General features: G+C 40.3%; 1 protein-coding gene across 1 annotated transcript in view; it reads right to left on the bottom strand.

Annotated features, from left to right (window-relative positions):
- GPC6 (glypican 6) overlaps window positions 1–16,541 on the bottom strand; it is a 1,112,204-nt gene extending 1,095,663 nt beyond the window's left edge. The window contains exon 1 of the mRNA XM_054012093.1: window positions 15,880–16,541. Within this exon, the coding sequence (XP_053868068.1) occupies window positions 15,880–16,039 (160 nt within the window). The 5' untranslated portion in view covers window positions 16,040–16,541. The remainder of the gene's footprint in view (window positions 1–15,879) is intronic.
- Between the last annotated feature and the right edge of the window lie 6,990 nt (window positions 16,542–23,531).

The raw sequence follows: 23,531 nt of genomic DNA, 5'->3' as shown, positions 1-23,531 counted from the left end.
TGCTTCTGTAGATGACAAGTAGTTATGAATCCTAAACTAACTTCATGGATCATTCCTTCAAATATTTAATACTTCCTTCTTGAGACTGACTTTGCTGGTATTTATTCTACATTGGATGGAGGAGCTCTATAAAGTTTCTTCTAGAATCAAAAGCAGATATTTTGGCTAGAAGGCCAATTTGCTACAAAAATAGGCAGCAAGAGGACAGCAATGACCGAATTGCCACTTGCCATCACAGATAATTCATCAATTTCAAGGCCGTCACAATTGTGACCATCTAGTCTGACCTCCTGTATTACACAGGCCACAGAACTTCCCCAAAATAATTCTTAGAGAATATCTCTTGGAAAAATATCCAATCTAGATTTAAAAATTGCCACTGATAGAGAATCCATCACAACGGTTAATGATCCTCATTGTAAAATCTATACAGCTTATTACCAGTTTGAATTTGTCTAGCTACAACTTCCAGCCATTGGATCCTGTTATAATTTTCTCTGCTAGACTGAAGTGCCCATTAACAAATATGTGTTCCCCGTGTAGGTATTTATGAACTGTAATCAACTCACCCCTTAACTTATCTTGGTTAAGCTAAATAAATTGAGCCCCTTGAGTTTATCACTATAATGCATGTCTTTAATCCTTTAATCATTCTTGTGGATCTTCTCTGAACTCTCTCCAATTTGTCAGGCTTTCCTGAATAGCAGATATCAGAACTGGACAAGTATTTCAGCAACAGTGCTGAATACAGATGTAAGATAACTGCTCTACTCCTACTCAAGATTCCTCTATTTATGTATCCAAGGATTCCATTACCTCTCTTCCTATGCTAGAATCTCCCATCCTGTAAATATGGCCTAAAGGAAAATAAATATTACTCTAGACAATTTCTGTTTGGAGACAGGAAGCCAAAAACTACTCAGAAAGAAAGTCATATAAATATTAAAAGGAAAATGAAATCTAACATAACTGACAGAGTCATGGTATATCTAAGAAAGAGAACACTGCCCACAACCTGCAATTTTAAAAGACTTACTTTGCATTTGTAGCATCTTTATTGAGGTTTCCTGTACTCTATCACATTTATTTGTGCTGCACTGCAGAATGTAGACAAACTACCAATTGTTCTCTTATGTACAAATCAGTGGAGAGAAACAATTCAAATCCACCTCCTGTATAAGAAAAAGCTCCTCTTGATCAATGATCTGTATTTATTCATTTAAGTATCCTTCAGCAACCAGATTTTGGCATACAAGGTGTAAAGAATTTGTGGTTTGGCACTATGCAGGGATGGTTTCTGTACTCTACATTGATTGCACTCTAGACAATGATTTACAGTGTCCAGCTGGAGCAGCTTTAAAAAAGCAAACTCAGACTCTAAATTCCTAATTAACCAGGTACAAAGATGTCTCCACAAAGGATCAATTAATTACTGTAGAAATCTCAGTGGGATATAAAGCTGATGTCCTTTAAAAGGACTATTTTCAAAAAATGAGAATATTTATTTATACTATCTTCTTTCTTTGTGTAACAGAAAAGTGTGTTTAAGCCAGTGTGTACTTCAATAATGCCAGGATCAGAACACTCCTGCGGTTCCGCAAGTCTAAGTGTTTGTACAGTGTTTAGTAGAATGAGGCCCTAATCCTCATCAGGAACTCTAGATTCTACTATTAGACAAATAACTAATAATAATATTGTCATATTTGTCTACATTTGGGTAAGTAAGAGTCTGGCATTGTCTGCACAAAAACCCACCAAATATAGGGCCAAATATTACTCTCAGTAAACCCTGCTTCCCACGCCTGTACCTCAGTGAGGCCGGTGGGTTTGCAGGTAACTTCAGGCAGTATAAGAGTAGGCATTATTTATACAATTTTTCATCTGTCTTAGAGCTCTAGACATGTAATCACTTACCTTTCTATTTCGTATTTTTCATCTGCAAAATATAAAAAATAAATCTCAGCCAAATCTAAAGTTGTCACCTTTCTAATGGCTGGTACCCAGACTCCTGAGGCCTCGCCCCCTGCTCCGCCTCTTCCCCCAAGGCCCCACCCCTGCTCTGCCTTTTTTCCCCAAGGCCGCCCCCTTCTCTGACTCTTCCCCAGGCCCTGCTCCCTTCTCCGCCTCTTCCCTGAAGGCCCCACCCCTGCAGGCCACACTCCATGGCAAGTTGCATGAGCAGCATGGCCCCGGAGGTGGCAGTGGCTGCTGCTGCTCCGCTGCCTCTTTCCTTCCTCTTAGGGTTGTCACAGATCAAAAAACTGGACATCCAGGCTCGGCAAATGGCATCTGGACACACAAGCCGAAACTCGGACTGTCCAGGTGAAAACCAGGCAGGTGACAACACTAGCCAAATCCTGCCCTTAGTTACACCTCATGGGGTTGTATGGATATGGAAAAGGTCACGAATTTGGTCTTAGGTCTTTAGTGCACTATTCTGATACTGCTAACAGCAAAACTTATGTACCCACAACCAGCCAGGTCAGAGTCAAATTATGTGCATTTTATAGTGTGTGGGGCACCTCTGTAAAAAACGACTAAAGAGTTTTGGGGGTTCTTATTGAAAGAAAGGACTTTGACTTCTGAAGATCAGCTTTAAGAACAAACTAATCACTGTTTCGGTTTTCAGTTTCAGGAAAACATTTTGGGGTATCTTCTCACTGCATCAGCCAGGCTATATTTTAAAGACAGGTATTTGCATTTAATCAATGCATTTTAGTTATGGTCTACGTATTCAATTAACAATGCTAATTGCTAGGCGATAGCCAGCATGACAGACTATCTTGTAACAGAAGCAGTCAAAGAATATCATTCCTGGCTTTTCACCAATTCAAGAAATAAAGCTCCCTCTGCCAAGTTTTTAAATACCTTCTTTTTTAAATTAGATTTTGATTTTCTGCTCAGAAACAGCTAAATCTCGGTTGAGCCACTGCAACCCATTTTGCAACTTATATTAGTGTAGTCTGCCTTTCCTACTTTTTTTGCAGCTGTTGCTGCTAACAGAGGAGTCTCTGCTTTACCAATGAGAACAGAAGATTTGTTTTTAAAGAAGTTTTCTCAACTAGGCCTACCTTATTTTTTTCTTTTACATGTTCAAAACTATTTAAAATACACACATGCTATGCAAGTTTAGAGCAGATAAAAACAATGTAAATGGTCACAGCTCTAATTGGTTAAAGAAAATACAATATTAGCCAAAAACTACTGAAGAAATATTTTTCCTTTTTCTTCACTATGCTGATTTTATATTGCCCTTTTCATCCCAGGATCCAAAATTGCTCACACATAGAAGCATCTAGTACTTTAGATCAGTATTGGCCTGTGTATTTGTAAATTTAGGGAAGGAAATATTTATACTATGTGTACAATTGTTTATAAGTGTATCAATGTGTATATTTATATAGTACATATTCATTCTACAGGTTTCAGAGTAGCAGTCATGTTAGTCTGTATCTGCAAAAAGAATGAAGTGGGCTGTAGCCCATGAAAGCTTATGCTCAAATAAATTTGTTAGTCTCTAAGGTGCCACAAGTACTCCTATTCATTCTACTGTACTTGTGTTGTATTTAAAGTTTCTTCTGTTTTGAAAGAGTCTATCAGTTAGAGAGAGATTTCTTAAATGCTTAAAAGGGGAGAAAAGAAAGAAACTTTAAGTGTGACCATTGTCAAGAGTGTATGTAGAAATCACAACTTTATTTTCATTTGTTACTGCACCTTACCAGCTCTGTAAGTACTAACACAAATGTAAAAGCAAATACACTCACAAAGTTAAAAATGAACACCTCTAAAGCCTGCTGACTGGGGATTAGATGAGATGTGATAGGCTGGGAGAAGTGCTACTGCTTTGGACAAATTATGTTTCAATATCTCCACTATTGTGTTTTTGTTTAAAATAGTTGTCAGAGGTGCACAGAACTTTGAATGGGTGTCATCTGGTATGCAGTGAGCTTCTTAAAAATCAAAACAAATAAATAAATCAAACTGCATTCTCATCTACCACCACCCCAGTTTTCCAATAAACCCCAATTATCTAGGTGCAAAACTCAACATACGAGGTATGAAGACATGATGACTATAAGACCAATGAAAAAAATGGTCCCTAGTTTCCTTCCGATGATCACCAGTGCAGGTTCTTATATTGGTACCTATCACCAAGGTATCTGACTCCGTCCAGCCCTCTTCATAGCCCCCAAGCAAAAAGCCTGGGAGAATAGGTGACTTTTATAGCATATCCTGAAGATCACCAAGGCAGAAACAAATTCCAAAAACAAGGATACCACACAAGAATGCTTGCTGGCAGACCCTTCTAAAGTATACCAAATGTAGCTCCAGCCCATCGCAACTTCCACTGTACCACCACAAAGGGAAAGTGGCAGTCTATCAGATTGCCAGGATGTAAATCATTTACAGCTTTTTAGGTTAAAAAACACTCCCTGGAAACTAATTGGTAGCCATCACAGATCACCAGTGTGTACAGCACACGTGACGATAATATGTGGGATGGTACAACAGCTGCAAGGTTCAGTTTACAATGGGATTCCTTGCAGTTTCATTTTGAACTCATATAGTGAAGCAGGAACTACTTTGATTTCAAGCCTCTCCTTATCCACCCAACCTCTCATTTTCCCTATCTACTCCCCAGCTGTCCCCAACCCTCCAACAACCCTAGGACGCTGCATTCTTAGATTAGACATCTCTGAGGAAATCCACTGGCTTATCCTCCTCCTGTTCCTAACAACTTGAACGAGATGGCTCCCCACTCTGTACCCTCCCCCGAGTCTTCTGAGAGAAAGGGCCTCTCCTAACTACAGGCTCTTCAGGCATCCATCAGGAATAGACTGCCATCTACCTTCATCCTAAAAGGACTTCAGAGAGGATAGGACAAGTCCTAGCAGCACAGCAGGAGTGAAAAAACACAAGTTCCAAGATAGCTGTGTTAAACAGGAGCTGAGAAAAGACCTTAACACTTAAAGTTTCTAGTGATCCTTAGTGAATGTCAAGCAGTCACATTAACCATTATGGAACATCTATGCCCCTCAACTCAGTATAGCTGGGGTCCAGCAGAACTACATGTGTTTTCCCAACTCTGAGCAGCAATAACTCGTTACTGACAAATAGCCACAGCTCAGAGTAGCAATAATATTGTAGAAGGTAGTAAGCTATGAAGCTGAAGTAAATGTTTGACAGTGGAACTACTAATGCAACTCTATTAGGTGAAGAAATCATCATAGAAATACACTAATATCTCTTCCAGGTTAAGTCGCTAGGGAGCATCACTGCACTCTGGTTAATTGGGAAAAAAATAGCAAAATCTATATTATTAGGACCTAGTCGGAGCAACAGCATGAATGGAAAGAAGTTCTGCTCCCTCTCCCTTACCCTCATCCAACCCCTTAACCAGCCTTACAGCAGTTCTTTGGTGTTCCCTTTCTTCAGCCCTCTACACAGCACTCAGCACTGGGAGAGGGGAAGATATATTTTAAGAGGGTGATTGCACAATGAACATTTTCCCAGGAGTTGATGGGAAGGAGAAGCACTCCTGGCCCTCTAGCCCCCCCAATGTGCACAAGACTGTCCCCTCACCACAACATCAGCACCTTTTCCACAATACACCTACATGCAGTCCTAACCCTTCCACCTGAACCATCCCACGGGCTCCCTCCTCTAATGCAGCTACTGCATCCAAAATATTGTGAGAGTTCCTTCCTGGGATTCCAATGCCACTATCTTTTACAGCCACAAGGACTGTCCCAACAACACACCATGGATGAATTTTGGATCCAGGGCACAAAAAGATTGTTTTGAATCCAAATCTAGCAACTGTAAGTATTAATGTTTTATGGAAACCTCCAAACTTCTGATGAGAATAATATTGTCATAATGCTCCTGAAATAAATATGAATTGCTCAGTTAGAAGAATATTGTGAGTGGTATACAACATATTATAAAATACTTTCAAATCCCCTCTTGTCACCTTGAAGCTCAACCTAATTTCTACACTATTTTTCATTTCAGAGAATATAAACTAAAAAATGTATTTAAATGACAAAATCAAAGGGCAATGATTATCCGGTTGTTACAGAAGTTACTTATAGTCCAGGATTTTATAGTAACTACTTTTCAGATAATAAATCTACACATTCGGAAAGTAATGGTTTGAAGGATTTGGAGCTGGTCTGTAATAATTTATTAATTATTATTCTGTTATCTTTGCTTGATTGTTGTAAGGATGTTTCCTGTGTGCTCATATGTAGAGTTAATTCAGTAACAGGATCGTCAGGAAATGTGCGACGGATCCTGATATGCATGGTCCTTAAGTGTTTGCCTGGCACTGTAACAGATATGTACTTTGAAATCCTACCTCCAACATCCAGCTGAGCTTTCCAAACTGGTTTTGGGGAGCAGATCCAAATCCAGGAAAAGAACTTCAAAGACTTTGCTTGGATTTAAAGAATCACACTTCCTCAATGGGGGAAGGCTGTTTCGGGTCACTGTATTCACCACTAGCTACAGACTCCAAAAAGAAAGAAGGTACTGGGTCCGTTAGTAGGCATGGTTGGAACTCAGGGTACAAGAACCTATGACTTGGCCTATGAGTCCAAGAATCACAAGATTTCACTCCAGAAAGGTGAAGGCCTGAGGCCTGATACCTGCTGGGGTGCACTTAGAGACACCTTGAAAAGGGTCAGAAGGGCAGCGAGCTCGGTAACTATGACCAATGGTATGGCCATATACAGTCGGAATTCTGGCCCGATGTTACAGCAGATAGGAGATATACATTCAAATTGATCTCTAGCTTCTGAGTTGGACGATATACCTTAATTGATTAAGCCTCAGGTTTGAAATACCTAGATTCCCTGGAACTGTAGGAGCCGACTAGATTGACTCAGCCTTTCAGTTTTCTGATGCAGATAAATTGAGTTCTAGACCATTTATTAATGCATGTGATGTAACCACAAAAATGGAGATCCTGTCTGGTCTGTAAATACCCATCTTAGTAGTGTGCCATTGTTTGTTTGTTTTCTGCCTTTCCATTCCAGAAGTGGCTGCAATTCACTGGTGCTCTGTATATATGGTTTGTATATTGCTTTGGGATCACTCAGGATGACAGGCACAATTACATATACAAGATTTTATTACACTAACCACATCTTACCAAAGAAACAGTAATATCCCTATAAGGCACCTGTAAAAAATAGTCAAGATTTCAATTAATTTCAGAAGATTTGTCCTGCTATTTTAAACTCAAAAGGTCACTGAACAGGTCCTAGGCTCCATTGTTAGTACAGTGTCTGTAAAAATGTTTCTTTCAGAGTGGAAAAAAAACCCTAGCTCTCAGTGTTCAGTATCTTTTACATCTGCTGCTCAGCTGGAAACACTGTTAAAAGGCCATTAGAACTTTAAGGTAACAGACCTTGCAGCCTATGAAAGCCATAGAGCAATTTGCTGTTTGTGTTAGGAGTATCAGCCTTAGCCACTTCCTTTTCATGGGCTGAAAACAGCTTCTGTCATGAGCCGTGAAAATCAATTCCACAATAACTGGGCTAAAATGTAGCTTGAGGTATTCTCTCTATAGGATGAAGTTACACAGTAGAGCCTCCTTCTGGGCACATGTAGTACCTACAGCAGATTAACAGGGAATGTTTCCCAAAGGCTCTAAGCAGCAAGTTCAGGTACTATTAATAACTTTCTAACTTAGCTCACAGGAGACAGGGTCTGTGATGTGTAATATAAAGTCTGAATAGTTAGCAGTAGGAGTTAACGCTGAGCAGGGTAGAATCTGTAATACCCTTGGTTTTGTTTGCATCTATTGTGTTTAGAATTACAGTAATTGCCTAGAATGCTCTTTCTTCCAAATAACAGTATTTCAAAATCTTTCAAGGAAATAAAGCACTGTTTTACTTTGCTTGAAGTAAAAGGTCATGTTAGTGAAAATAAACTGCACTTCAGAGGGCTGGTGGTCTTAACAACAGTTTTACTCTATTACCAAGGGCTAAAAAGAGATTCCGTTTTCTTAGAAATAACTCTGAGTTTTCTGGTGTGCTTGAAGGAACTCTGTAGCATTAAACTGCAAAGGAAATTAACTTTAATTCCACAGGTTTAAAGTCTTACATATAGAAAACTATAAATTCAAGAATCTTACCATGTATATGTTTTGCTCCTATCTGCAGTACATTTTCAATTCCTTGGGCATCTTGTAATGTATTCGCCAGTTTAGCATAGCTATCCTGCTCTTAAACACTAGCCTTGACATGCAGTGCTTAGGAGTAAGTGTAGACATACATTTTTAAACTGCTAAAATCATTATGCTTGGTAGTACAAATGGTCACTATTCTAAGCTGAACGTTCCTTTTCCAGAGAGATAGGACCATTAACCAGGTATGAAGGGTATCACAAAGTCATAGTTCATTGAAAATGTAATTTCATTTTGCTAGTAATATGAGTGTAGATACTTTGGCACTGTAATGGAGTTTTAAGTACCAAGCCTCTTATTTCAACTGGAAACATTAACATAATTATACATTTTTACTTTACTAAGCAGAAAGAAAGATTAGTATGCATAGTTTTCTAACATATATCATTCAGAATAAACCAGTGATCTCTAAGTGATATGGCAAGATCCTCAAGTCATTCAAAAGAAATAGCAGGTGGTAATTTTTAAGACAAATTATCTAGAAAAGCTTTTATTGTTGATCACTTGTTATAAGATTTGCCATTTGCAAGTAACAGTACATTCAGCTGAAACCGACCTTTTATGAGAGCCAAGTCATAATATTAATGAAATGCATATATTCTTTATTGCAGTCATATAAAAAGAATGGCCTGAGCTTTTAACACAGTGCATGACCACTTTGGTGTCTGACCACCACCAAGTCTCTGAACAGTATAAAATACCATATGATGAAATAAGTACTAAAGTAGCAGTAAAACAGTTTAACACATTGCCACTTAGTAATGTAAGAGTACTGTAGCTTTATATGTGTTCTTCAATTGTAAATCTGAATGTAAACAGAAAGTAAAAAATAACTACAGTACAATAGTACAAGGTACTGAGGTTCAGTGTTACACTAATTATTATAGCACTGCTAGTGACATCTCCATTTTAAATCCCTCTTTTCAGAATTTAGAATTCCACCATAAAAATCATGCTCTGGAAATCCAGAACTTGGGATTTAAAGTTTAAATTCGCAGTCCGAAAGCAATTTTTATGAGTTAAATGAAACTAATGAACATAAACACAATTTTGGCCTGTTTAAAGGATGGTTTAAAAAATTCATACAGATGGTGACTTGGCTTTACATAAGTGTTTAACATTATGAGCACAAGTACATAAGAACATAAAAATGGTCATATTGGTCCATCTAGTCCAGTATCCTATCTTCCAACAGTGGCCAATGCCAGCTGCTTCAGAGGCAATCATCAAGTGAGTAATACCACTCAGTTCAATGGGATTGCTTATGTATGTAACATTAAGCATGTACATATGTGACTGCAAGATCATGGCCTAAAAGGGCTTTGGCCCTGATCATGAGAAGACTTATGCACATGCTTATCAGTATGTAGTGATTAGTCCCATTGATTTCATTCTGTACTACTTGGTAATTAGTTCTCTTTAAAAAAAGCAATTATATAGTTATCCAACAAGCATTCAGAACTATTCCATTTTTCTGGGTTCAGTATATAACAGGGATCGGCAACCTTTGGCAAACAGCTCACCAAGGTAAGCACCCTGGCGCGCCGGATCAGTTTGTTTATCTGTCGCATCCGCAGGTTCGGCCGATTGCAGCTCCCACATCCCTCGGCCTGTTCCACTTCCCGCAGCCCCCATTGGCCTGGAGCAGCAAACCGCGGCCAGTGGGAGCCGCGATCAGCTGAACCCGCGGACGCGGCAGGTAAACAAACCGGCCCGACCCGCCAGGGTTCTTACCCTGGTGAGCCGAATGCCAAAGGTTATCGACCCCTGTTATATAATATCTTCTCGCTATTTGTCAATGTAAAAACAATATGGAATAGTGGACAGAATGACACTCAGGGTACACTTACACTATGATAAAAGAGTCATGGCACAGCCACTGCTGGCCCAGGTCAGCAGACTAGGGGTGCAGGGCTATAAAATTGCAGTGTAGACGAACAGACTTGGGCTGGAACCTGGGTTCTTGGACCTTTCTGCCTCATGGGATCTCACAGCCCGAGCTCCAGCCTCAGCATCTATATTTCAATTTTATAGCCCCACAGCCACAGGTCTTTTATTGCAGAATATACCTCAGTGTAAGCCCACGGTTAGTAGAACTCAAGTTAACACATCCAAGTTTGTTAACCTCGGGCTTGAGCATCTACATTCATTTTTGTAACCCCAGGTTAGAAATAATTGAACCCAAATCCGAGCCTGGGTCGCCAGTGTCTACACTGTATTATGCAGGCTCAAGTCCAACTACTTGTATCCCAGACTTCCTACCACCCTCCTAAAATGTGGCTGCTCCAGCTCTTTGTTCGTGGTACAGTGTGGGAAAACTTGACTGTCTACCAAGTTTGACTGGCCAGAAGACAAAGAAAGTCAGCCTATGCGACTGAGAAACACTTTTAGTGGACTCCCAGAGCACAAGTCCAGTGGGGCTCCCTCTATATTGCAAAGCAATAGGGCTTGCCCTGGGTCCTGGCTTGACTCAGGCTTGGACTCTCCACCACCATGGGGTCCTGGGACCCTGGGTCCAAGCCCTGGGTTATCATGAATTGTGTGTAGATGGAAGCAAGGTTAGGCTTCAGCCTGAGTTTGAACCCTGGGTTTGCACTGCTGTGTAGACATAACCTAAGAACTCAATTAATGGTTGACCTGTGGCCACTTCACACAGGATCTGCTGGCATTAAGTGGTTGTAAAGCTGCCATAATAGTTCCTCCACTGGGTATTCCCAGCTGCTGCAGTCAGAATAGCAGGCACTTCCCACCCCCTAAAGAAGCCTCCAGAACAGGTAATCAGCCGGGGCATTACCAAAGTGGGAAGGTGTGACAACAGCATTATTTTATGTCCTGGCTATTGGAATGGTTCATGGGGATCATGAGCCAGACACAAGTTAGGGCAGCCCACAAGGCTATTCTAACTTGCACCAGGGCTAAACCAGGCTATGGCAGCTCTAGCACAGGGGCAGTGCAAAGATCACATAAAATCCCATCCCCACTTCAGTCTTTGCACTGAGCACAGTTCAAGGATGCATTAATCTCTAAGGGCCCAATATTGATTTCACAAAATTACAACAGAATAACTGCACTGATTTCAGTCATTACTTCTGATTTGTACTGTTCAGAGATCTGAAGCAGGTCCTTAGCCTTTTTCAATCTCCCTTTGTGTCCAGTTATACAGCCACTCTACTCACAGAGTTCCCATTGACTTCAATGGAGATGGCAATAGAACTTACAACTAAATAATAAGTTGCTTGACACTAGTTTGACCACCAGGCTTTCCCAATGGTCTTCTGGCAACCAGTCATTGCATTCTAAGGATAAGTAAGGAGGGGGAAACACTAAGAAAAAGCTTTTTGGGTGCTTCTGACACAAATTAATATCTCAATTACATGAATGATTATGCAGTAGTTTTAATTATTGTTTTAGGGCCTACAACAAGCTGGAGTTGTTTGTTTTCTTTTGGGTGGTGAAGGGGCTTTTTTTTCTTTAATCCAGTGCTCCCTATCTCGCCATTGTAAAGACACTTTGTCAAAATTAACTTCAGGAGACTCCTGACCTTCAAAATAAAGGGCTTGATTCTGCTCTGACTAATTTCACTGTAGTGCCTCTTGGCTGACTGAATCTTATCCTGCTCTTCATTTCCACAGGAGAACAGACTTACAGACTTTTGAAGTGATATTTAGAACTCCAAACCTTTCAATAATTTTTCCAAGGAGCACTGTAATTACTCAGTTATTCAAGATTTACTCCAAAACAGACATCCTGATCTCTTTGGTAAACAATCTGTATTTCAAATGTTGCTATAAAATACTTCATTTTTTAAGTAAACAAGGGAACTGAACAAAGAGGTTTAAATAAGACTAAGGATCTCATTTAAATAGAAAAAGCATAATTCAGACACCACCTTGGCTTTTAAATTGTGGAGCATTTTATTCTGAACAGTGTGAGTTAAGGACATGCTCCAATTTTAACTTTGAACTTTCAGTTTTCATTGCCTTAAGTCAGATGCTTAAAGTTACTGAAATCGTGGTTTGAATTTAACAAGTATTGTTGACAGATTTTTTTACTATGACATTTCACTTTCATATAAAATATCTTAAAGGGTCAGATTCTGATATCCTTACATACACACACACACACAATAACACCATCCTTCACAAGAAGCCTGAAGAAGTGTACTCTGTACATACAATAATTTTACTGTATTTGTGACACCATCATTTAAATAGACAAATTCATTATCCTTTCAATATTTTTACACAAAGGTTATTTTGTGACACTCTGATGCAATGTTCTCATCGCATCTATGAGAGATGGAATTCATTCACTAGCAGTTTTACAAGAGGACAAGTTTTACTGTGGTATCCTTGAGTAGATCCTGAAGCTACTGTCAGCTGTGCCAGGGATATCGATGTCTGGAAGAAAATCTGTATCAATATTATATGTATTGCAATATTGCTTTCTGTGATAACACATGAGTGAGGATTCTTCCACCAAGACACTCCCAGGCAAAGTTTGCCACAAGACCAGTGTTTGGCCCTAAGTGCTTGAAAATACCTCTCTGTGCAATACTCCAAAGTAGTTTGCAGCACTGGAATTCGATGAGCAACATCCCCAAAAACCCAGGATATTTAGGATTGTAGGGTCAGTCACTACATTTGATAGGTACTGCACAAGTCGCATTGAACACTTTAGCACTAAAATAAGAGCCTACAATATAATTGCAAATAAATATACTCATTATAATCACATTATCATTGACTTTAACACATATTTCATTTGTATCAAAATACTGTACAGAAAAAACAGTCTTACAGTGCATATGTAACACTAGAAATATTATGAAAAAAACATATTCTCCCAAAAACTTTTAAAAATAATAAGAGAAGTATTAGTGTGAACAGAGCTTATCTAAAAAGTCTTGTCTGGGGGTGGGGGCAGGTTTACTACAAGAAGCAAATCCCAATAACAATGGTGTATTAATATTAATTTATGTATATAAGGTGTGCTGGTATTCAACAAATTTTGTTTTGCAAGTGATTTTAACTTGGGTTCCTCCATGTCTGGTACCTATCTTATTTACACAAGCTTAGCATTAATATATGTGTTCAAATAGTCCAATGTAGAAAAGGTAGCTTCTTAAAAAACAAAAGTTAAAGTGTAACTATATTAAACTCCAAAAACACAAATAAAACTATGCATCATTTACTTTTCAGTCATACTATCAAATGATCAACATCGAATTCCTTTGAAAATAAAGCAGTTACTCAAATGTATGAAATCTGATGCACCTTGACACACTAATACTGCAATAGATTGTTTCACTGACCAGCAATTATAGTTCATATAAGTCAAAAAAGGACCAGAAAGGAAAATAAATCAAACAAGCAAACCAAGCACCATAAAATCCTTATGTTGGCTGTTGTAATTAAATGCTTATAATAATTAGATCTAATGACAAATAGATAGCATTCCATTTAACAACAGGGTAGCCTTCCCAAGCAATTATTACAAAAGCACTCAGCAGCATGTGCAAAACAGCATACTGCTAAATACATTACCTAAACACAATATAATCACAGTCTTCCCAACAATCAAGTATACCACAGTCTACAAGTAAGCTGCTTAAAAGTATCATCTCACCCAGATTCAAAATAGCTAAACATTAAGGAAAGCCAACTGCATTTTAAAGTTAGGATGCTTAGGAAAAATAACATATACAGCTGCATCAATTTTGTATTCCACAAGCATAAAAGAGGAGATGATAAGAGAAATCATGGCTTTAACTATGATTATTTATGAATATTTGACTAGCAACCAATCATTAGGTATCAGTACTTACTAATAGAAACCTGTAAGCTCAATTGACACTTAAGGAAGATATTTAAAAAACTGCATGGCCACGCTTAATTGATTTAAAAAATAAAAAATAAAAAGTGGAGAAGAAACTAACACTTCTGGGTGAGCTGAAAACAAGAACTATCTACTCAAAGCCATTAAAAGTTTGAAATTCACTAGGATTTTTAGACCTGTCACTGTCAATCTGAGAGAAGAAAATTACCGTAAGTGAAGGGAAAGCATGACTGAGAAACTCGGAGGGCATGTGGCTCACAGGAGAGCTCTCATATAATTGATTAGCAATTCGAGAAGAAATCCAAAAGGAGCACAGAAAGCAGAGCAAGAGCTTGAGCTGGAGGAAGAGAGGGTCTCTGAATTGCCATAAGCATAGGCCCCTCACTCTCCCATCCCTGTCCAAAATGTGTCAATGGGGCAGATCCTCAGCTGGTGTGCCTCTTAATTATGGCTCCAGGGAACTCAGTGGAGCTATGTTCATTTACACCTGGGGATCTGGAGGACCCTTATGTATCGATATTGTGGAACAGCATTCCTGTTCTATGGATTGGCACGTTTAAGATCTTTAGATGTTTGCACCACACTGTTTACATCATGATGATAAAGAGCCAGATAATAAACAGTAAGCAGCACTGGCATTATTTAATCCAAAGAGAGAAAAATTCACTGCTTCCAACTTTTAAAAAAGCGAGGAAACAAACCACGGAGTGCCCAATTCACGGCGCAAACAGGAGAATCAAGCAGCAAAGTGTTAGGAGTTCGCAAAGCGGATTACTCTCCGGAGGGCTTGAGCAGCCCAAGTCCGTGCATTTCCGAGTCATCCCCCTGCCTCTCTTTTGCTCTACTCTCCGATTGCCAAAAGATTCTCTTTCCCGGACACGTTTTTATTCAGTCAGTCCTAGAGATGCAATGAATATATGGTTGGAGCTAAAATCTGGCAAATAAACTGAAAAAAAAATCCCTGTTTTAGAAAGAAGGGTTGAAATGAACCTGTTGTAACAATGTTTCAGAACAGCAGGGAAACTCTCCCCAGCAGCTGCTGCTGCCCAGGTTCCCCTCCTTTTCTTGGTTGGGGGTGGAGGAATCTGGTGGTTGGGGCTGATTTCAGTGCTCGCTCGTGGGAGTCTGTGCTGAGACTTGATTAACCGGAGTCATGTTTATAATGAGACGAGTCGCTTTCACTGTGTTTGTAAATTCTTGCCTCACGTAAAACCCAAATATATGTGCAGATCCTCTAGCGAACCAGAAATTGATCCAAACTGCAGGCAGAGGAGCCCGCCGGTGGCAGTGGGGAGAACCCCATCCCCGCGAGGCCCCCACTGGCAAAGGGCAAACTTGTCTCCCCGCAGGAACGGGCAGTGGAGGCAGGACCCACCATCAGGACGGCTCGCTGGCTTTAATAACCCAGCAGCAACTCTAAGAAGTTTCCAAAGGCCACCCGTGTAATCGCGGCTGGGGCGCTGAGCGCTCCCTCCCTCCCAGAGCCTGCCCCTCCTCTGGCGCGCGCTTTCCTGGAGGGTCCCGTCACTGTCAGACTGTCCCAAGCAAAAAAAAAAAAAAAAAAAAAGACAAACCAAATTCACTGTGTACACACAATGAGGCAATTCATAGCCCCGGCTCCCGACCCCAGCCGCCCAGCGTGCAGGGCTGTGAGAAAAGCTGACCCCTGCTCCCGGGTAAGGAGCCCGGGGGGGCAGGAGAGAGACCAGGCAAAAGTGAACAACATTTCAACTAATCCAGAAGGGAAAGAGGAAGGAGAAGCTGCTGGGATGCTGTAACCACACGTAGACACATTTCCTCGCCACATCCTCCCCCTCCATCCCATCCCGCCCACCCTTGGTCCTTACCTGCTATTTCCTGAAAGGGTATATTGACCAGGCTGAAGCCTTTGGCACTATACGCCTGCCGCACCTCACTGCAGCTCCGAGCCTTCACATCAGCCCCGGCCGAAAGTGACAGCAGCAGCCCGGTTAAAGCCACCAGCGGAGCCGCGATCCAAGAAGACATGGTGCAAAATGCAAATCCAGCTCAATAAATCCCGGGGAACGGTCCCACCTTCACCCGCTGCGAACGGAGCCGAGGTGCCTCCAGGGTGAGGAGCAGACGGGGTCCCCCAGCAGAGGGGGAGCGAGGAGCCCCCCGGCTTGCCGAGGCAAACTTTTATAAGCCGAAGGGGAGATGTGCGCACACACACTAGCGGTCAGGAGCAGCAGCGGCCGCCCCCCGCCCGCTTCTTCTTTCCCAGTTCGAACAACCCCTCCGCGACACACACAGGTCTGGCTGGCTGCTGCGGATCGGAGTCCCGAGACAGGGGCAGCAAAATCCTGGAGCCACTGAGCTGTGCCTGCCTGTGTGAGGCTGGCGAGCCCTCACTCCCTGTCTGCCCGTGTGGGGATGGACTGGAGAATGCACAAGTGTGTGTGAGTGTGTGTGTGCGCGCGCGCCTCTGGTGGTGTTACTCTGTGTGGGTGGGTGAGAGTCCATATAGGGTTGTATTTACGGGATCCAGGGGAACCTCTGCTTCACACACGCGGACGGAGCCTGCAGGAGCAGCCTCCTGAAGTAGGAAGGGAAAAATCCTGGAGACAGACACAGTGATTGAGGGAAAAAGACACAGAGAGAGAAACGTGCTACACATTGCATAGGCGAAATAGAGAAGCAGAGCGAAAAGGAAAACCTGGAATGGATCTCCGGGCACAGGAGACGGGAAGGAAAAGGACACCATGCAATAAACGTCTCCCCTTACCACAGCTAACCAACCCCAGGATTGCAAATCACCAACCTGTTAGGTGTTTTAAAAATGACACGAGAGCTAATATATAACATATTATTATTGGGCCCAAATTCATCCCTGGCATAAGTCTTGACTTCTGTGGATTTACATGGGTTGAATATGGCCCAAAGGTTAAATTCACATTAGTCTAACCTTTAAAATATCTGGTACTCAACGCAGACTTGAGGTAAGCGAGTGCAACTCCATTCTCTTCAAAAGTATGGGAGCCATTTACACAAGATCTGTATTTGGTTATATATCAGAGCCAGGGGGTGGAGCAAGGCGGGATCAAGAAAGAGCCTGGAAATCATCTTCCCAGGGCAATAGAAGAAGAAAGAAAGAAAAAGAAAAAAACCACCCTACTCCAAGTGCTTAGACTTAGTTAGTAGAGTGGGAAAAGAGAGCCACCAATGCAAGGAACTCAACCCCAGGACTTGGCATGAGAACACCACAATCCCTCCCTAACACAGGAGTAGCCGCAGTAGACCCAGGAGGAATCCTCTGCCAGGCCAATCCAATCTCTGGGCTGGGAAAGGAAGGAAAAGCACCCTCAGTAAATGTATTATAGTATTTTATAGCAGTAATCCAAAACACTACGTCTTACAAGAATGCTACTGCAGTATTTAGTATGATTACTATGAAACAACAACTCCCAAACTTTATTAGTTCATGTACCACTGCCATAAAAAAACATTGTGAAGTCAATTGGCAGAACATCAGGCTCATGTACCACCGGTGGCGGTACACATCCCACAGTTTGGGAACCCTGCTATAGAATACTGTAAAAAGAAGAACAGGAGTACTTGTGGCACCTTAGAGACTAACAAATTTATTAGAGCATAAGCTTTCGTGGACTACAGCCCACTTCTTCGGATGAAGTGGGCTGTAGTCCACGAAAGCCTATGCTCTAATAAATTTGTTAGTCTCTAAGGTGCCACAAGTACTCCTGTTCTTCTTTTTGCGGATACAGACTAACACGGCTGTTACTCTGAAACCATAGAATACTGTAGTATTTTATCAAGAGCTCTTCCACCACCACACAAACCTCCAAGCTAGGGAGAAGTGAAGACAGAGCCACCTCCTTTAGCCAACCCAGAGGCCCTGCAGAGGTGGGGAGAGTACTGTGCTTTGACAGCACACCACTTCACACAGAAATAGGAACCCCCTGCTGAGCTGAGCTAAACAGCGTTAAAGATACACTATCTTGTCTACAATAGGCTAATAAGTGTAAACTAACACCTTCCAAATCCTAGCCTAGACAAGTCCTATATGTATTATGGAAAGGGTCTGACAGGTCTCAAAAGCCATAGCTTAGTCAAATGACAAAGGCAAAAGCCATGAGGGAGTCACAAATATTACAACACCCTTTCCTCCACCCAACCGGATTCCCTTCCTGATTGCTCTACAGGATGGTCAAACTGCTCGCAACATACGAAACAGGACATGGTCCCCCTCAATCTAATAGCCTTGAATCCTTCAACCCACAGAAAAATGATTTGAACCAAATGTAAAAATACAAAGGAGAAAATCACAGTAAAATTGTTTAAAATGCAGAGGTCATGGAAGAGCACTAAATACAGTTTCTGTGACAGCTTGATTCAGGCATACTCCTAACTAAGCACAGGTAATGTTGTAACATGGATCACTGCTAATAATAATGAGTATAAAGAAGAACAGGAGTACTTGTGGCACCTTAGAGACTAACAAATTTATTAGAGCATAAGCTTTCGTGGACTACAGCCCACTTCTTCGGATGCATAGAAGTGGGCTGTAGTCCACGAAAGCTTATGCTCTAATAAATTTGTTAGTCTCTAAGGTGCCACAAGTACTCCTGTTCTTCTTTTTGCGGATACAGACTAACACGGCTGTTACTCTGAAACCTGAATAATGAGTATGCAAAGCAGCTACAAGTCCAAGTTCACCATGATCTTGTTTTCTTTCAAATATTGTTAACAGCAAACAAAAATCTGTTCCTTTGACAAACTGCTTTCAGTATTTTGTTTTTAATTCAACTTCTTTTTCTGCTGTTGTATCACACGTGATTTTTTTAAGTTTGTTTCTAATTTTTTTTTCTATATTGAAATGGGTTAAAATCAATTCATATAACATTTTAATAAAAATGTAAATGGAAAACAAAGAAACAGTCAGTTTTCATTTCCCGTGCCACATAAACCCTGCTCCCATGTGGCCAAGCTAATTTTATGATGTGCAAAAAGAGAGGCCTGGGGCCACTAAACAATAAGGAGAAAACAAACTATTGAAGTGCTGCTTCATTTGCTGAGTACCATTCATCTTGAGCGCTGAACATCTTAGGGGCCCAGTTGGAAAAATAATGTGATAATGTGATAATGAATTTAAAACTGTATCATAATCCATGTGCACAAGAGGGCAGAGTTAAGGTTGTGCAGGGAATCTTCACCTTATCATTTCCTGACTTTTGGGTGTTTCACTTTACAATTTAAGGATAACTAGGATAAAAAAAGACATGTTAATGTCATGCATGTTCTGATTTGAGATCTATAGACACTCAGATACTCTCACTGTATTCACTGTGGGTTAAGGCACCCTTCATCTGTGCAGTCAACCTTTTCCAAGATTCCTTTTCTTTACATAACAATGCTGCAAACAAAGGGCTAGAGGTTGATGTCCAGACTCACTCTTCTGAAGTCATGTGCTGTTTAAATAAACTGCTTTGGGGCAAGAGGCTCCCCCCAGGTGAGAAGCCCAGCTGTTGAGAAGGGAATAGTGTATTTAAGCACGGAGATTCCAAGAGTGTCCAAGAGAGCTGCTTCTTGATGTTTTATTTGATCAATGATGTTTTATTTGAGGTTTTTGTATCAGTGGATTGCCTGTATGTTGTTTGTGGGCTCCCCTGTTCAAGGAACTATACACTCTATGTACAAACAAATTACACTCAGAATAAATCCCAAATCTTCGTCACCAACTTCTGCTCCAATGGGAAGCTGACCCATAAGGCCCAGAAATCAGCTGTGGCTCAGCAAAGGGGCAATGTTATTTTACATAGAATTTTATAATTAATTTGATGAATCCACTGACTAATCTCTGCTGAATTTCCAAAAAAAGCAATTATATACCAGGTAATATGAACAGGGTCTGTCACTCTAGGTTTTGATATCGTGCCATCGTTCTGCTATCTCAGCACATCAGAAATTTATCAAAGTGAATGCATGATCTCTCCCTCCATCCCACCTCGCCTCATCTTGTAGGGAAAGAGGGTTTTTTTGGGGAAGTGGGGGAGGCTGTGTGTTTTCTTTTTACTGTATGATTATTGAAAGAACACTAGAGCAAAGACATTAGTTTTTCATTTCTGCAAGGTTCATTGTCATCCTGTTCTCTTCCAGAAGCAAGTTTAATGGCTCTAGGGCAGCTGCAGGGAAAACTCTATTTTCTGTATTTCTCTTTTAGTTGACACTTCCATTTTTCCAGTGGGATATAACTGCTGTGGGGCCATGACCACACAGGAAGAAGTTCCCCCATGTAACATAATAGAAATTTGCACACATTGCAGAATCAGGCCCAAGAAAACAGACCTGGAAGACAGCAACATCTACAGTATAACTTACCACACCAAGGTTTCATTTCCACTGTAGAAATTTTCAGAGGTAGAGGGTGAAAATCACTCCTATAACTGAAGACTTCATATGCTCTTACTGGGTAAAAGATTTATTTATAGGATACTGGGGTGAGTGGGAAAGGAGTTTTAAAACTGGGAACTGGCAATACAATGTTAAATATAAGCCACAGTAGTTGTTTTTAAATTAATCAAAACCTTCAGTTCATTTTATGAAACTGAGAGAAAAAATTCTGGAGACTTACTGTGACACTTTCTGGAGTGGCTCACAACTACAAGTGCCAATCTCAGATCAGACTGTCAGAAAAGAGGGCAGACACCCCAAACTGGTGATATACTCTATAATTAGATTTCACCAAGTCAGTAACAAGTGTGAACTCCTGGATCATTATACACCTCTACCTCGATATAACGCTGTCCTCGGGAGCCAAAAAATCTTACCGCGTTATAGGTGAAACCGCATTATATCAAACTTTGATCTACCGGGGTGCGCAGCTCCCCCCGCCCCCCGGAGAGCTGCTTTACCGCGTTATATCCGAATTTGTGTTATATCGGGTCACGTTATATCAGGGTAGAGGTGTATTAGTCTTGCCATGGAGTCACAGACAGTCCCCTTAGGCTCTCCGGCCCCTCTTGTCACTCAAACAACTGGGCTTAGTGATAAACCAAAAATCATACCATTTCAGGTTACTCCCAACCCCAAAGGGTCAGTTATTTACCCCTAGGTCAACTGGTACTCTGGATCTTACTTACCAAAGATAACTCTGGCAGCCAATTCTTTAGTAAACTAACTAAAGGTTTATTAGCTAAAAAATTAATAAGAGTTATTGAAAGTTTAAAGCAGGTAAAATACATTAACAGGTGAGTCTAAGTTTGTAAGTCCAAAATGATAGTAGAAATGTAGTAATATGCTAGTTTTCCATAAGTCTCTCATGGTTACCCAAAATAACTATGGGGATCTCTGTCTTGCATCTGGAATGCTTCCCTGTGAGTGTCCAAATTGTTCAGAGATACAGGATTGTTCCCTGTATCCATTCTTATAGCTCCTTTCCACGGAAAGCCACCTGGCAAGTGTTTGCATTCAGAGCATGGGCTTCTCCTTTGTTGACTAAATGCAGACTGGGTGTGTGAATTTCCATTGTTGAACACAATGACCCCTGCTTTGACGTTAGCATTCTTCTTCATTTACATTTCCAAGGCTCCAATCACATTTGATGGGTAAACATAATTACAGGGATATACGCAATGCAAATTGTAATACAACAACCTTTCATTAGTTTTCATGAAGTTTACACATCGAGTAAATTCTCATCGTAATACTAATACATACCTTCAATCTATGGTTAATTAAGTACAGAGATAATGTAATGCTATAGCAATCAACAGGTTATAGATAAGTGAAGATAATACCATTTAACACACAAGTGAATTAGTCTATGAATACTAGTACACTCAACATTTCTTTGATATTCACACACAAGTGAATTGGCCTATGGTTCTGACCTGCTGGCCTGCCAGCATCACACTTACAACTCTGAATTTTAAATATCATGGCAGTTGAATGGATAAGCGAAAGTGCCCAGGTGCTGCTGAGTTGTCCAGTGGCAGAGCTCAGACAGAGTGAGAACAACTGGTAGCAATGAACCATAGACGCTCTTTGAAATTGTACTGCCTAAGAAATCAGCCTGGAAGCAAGCAAAGTATTCATAACAAAATTGAAGGCTTTTTTGTATTTCATATGAACTCAAATATGAGTTTTCATTGACATTTTTGCTAAGGTAGGCACATTTTATGAACAAAATTAATACCAATTCCTTTTCTACGGAAAAAAAGGCCAGATTTCAAAGGGCAATTTTTGTGTTGACTTTTACATTAAAAATAATATTTTTGCTAGTTTTCTGAAACAATTTAGAAATGTATTGAAAAATGCAAGAATATTATCAAAAAATTGTGCTCCCAGGTGCAATCCCACTGAAGGCCAATGCATTTTTAAATGTTGAACAATTTGGGCAAAATTCCACAAAAAATCTATTTTTAAATTCACAAAGATCTTTGTATGATCAATGAATGTTGAAGATACCATAATGCCATAATATCAGGTGCTCTTATTTTTTATTTGTATGACACCTACCTTCTAGATACCTAGCTCCCTGTTCAGACAGGTGCTAGGAAATTAATGTGATATTATACAGGACCTCTCTGAGTACTGCATGCGGATCAGTTTTCCTTAGAAATAAATATAAACATTGGTATGCTTTCTGGAATGTACACGATTAGGAATATGTTGTACTGTATATAATCTGGTATGATATAAAATCTTCTTTACATTCTTTTCCAAGCAAAGAAGATTACTGCAAAGATGCCTAAAAACAGCTCAGTCCTTTGTTTTATCCCTCTTATTTTCCTTCCTACCTTACTGACTCCACCATTTTAAAAGCCGGGACAATTAAAAAACAATCAAGCTATAAAGAATTTTCCAGATATAAAGCAGTAAAGGAAAAGTGTTAATTAACCTCCAAACACAGGGTATATGGTAGCATATTCAGAGTCAAAAGGTAGGTCATTTTTCCACATAAATATACACACAGGAACCAGAAATAGAACTCTGTGGGAAATCATAGCATTATTACAGAGCTGAAAAGTTCAGTGTGCCATACATCATCAATGGAGAAATGTTGGGGATGGGCAATGCAAGATTGAAAAGAGTGTCTATTCAGGACAATTTATGTTTACATCTTTCTCTTAAATTTCATTAAATCATATTCTTTGTGACAATTGTAAAGGGTGAAGTACGTAGTACACAACTATCCAAAATGTGGACACTAGTTGTATAGGAAAATACTTTCTAAAATAAGTAATAAAAGCTATGAATGCAAGGCCTACATTTTTAAAATTATAATAGCCTAGCAATGTGTTTAAAAGTATATGTTTTTTCTTTGAGAAAGATCATCAAAGGGCTTAATGTATTTTGCAAATTACTGCTATAATGATTCCATTTACAGAGAATGTAATTTGCTAGTCTATTTTCATAATGAATGGGAGCCAAATGAATCACACAGGCTTCAGCAGAAATATGGGACACCTTAGAAATGAGCTGGAATATTATGATAATACTGTGGATTATATTGGGAAGT

This window comes from Malaclemys terrapin, chromosome 1 (genome assembly GCF_027887155.1).
Source record: "Malaclemys terrapin pileata isolate rMalTer1 chromosome 1, rMalTer1.hap1, whole genome shotgun sequence".
Taxonomy (NCBI): Eukaryota; Metazoa; Chordata; order Testudines; family Emydidae; genus Malaclemys; species Malaclemys terrapin.
Note: the sequence above shows the minus strand (reverse complement) of the source record. Positions and strands in the feature narration are given on the sequence as shown.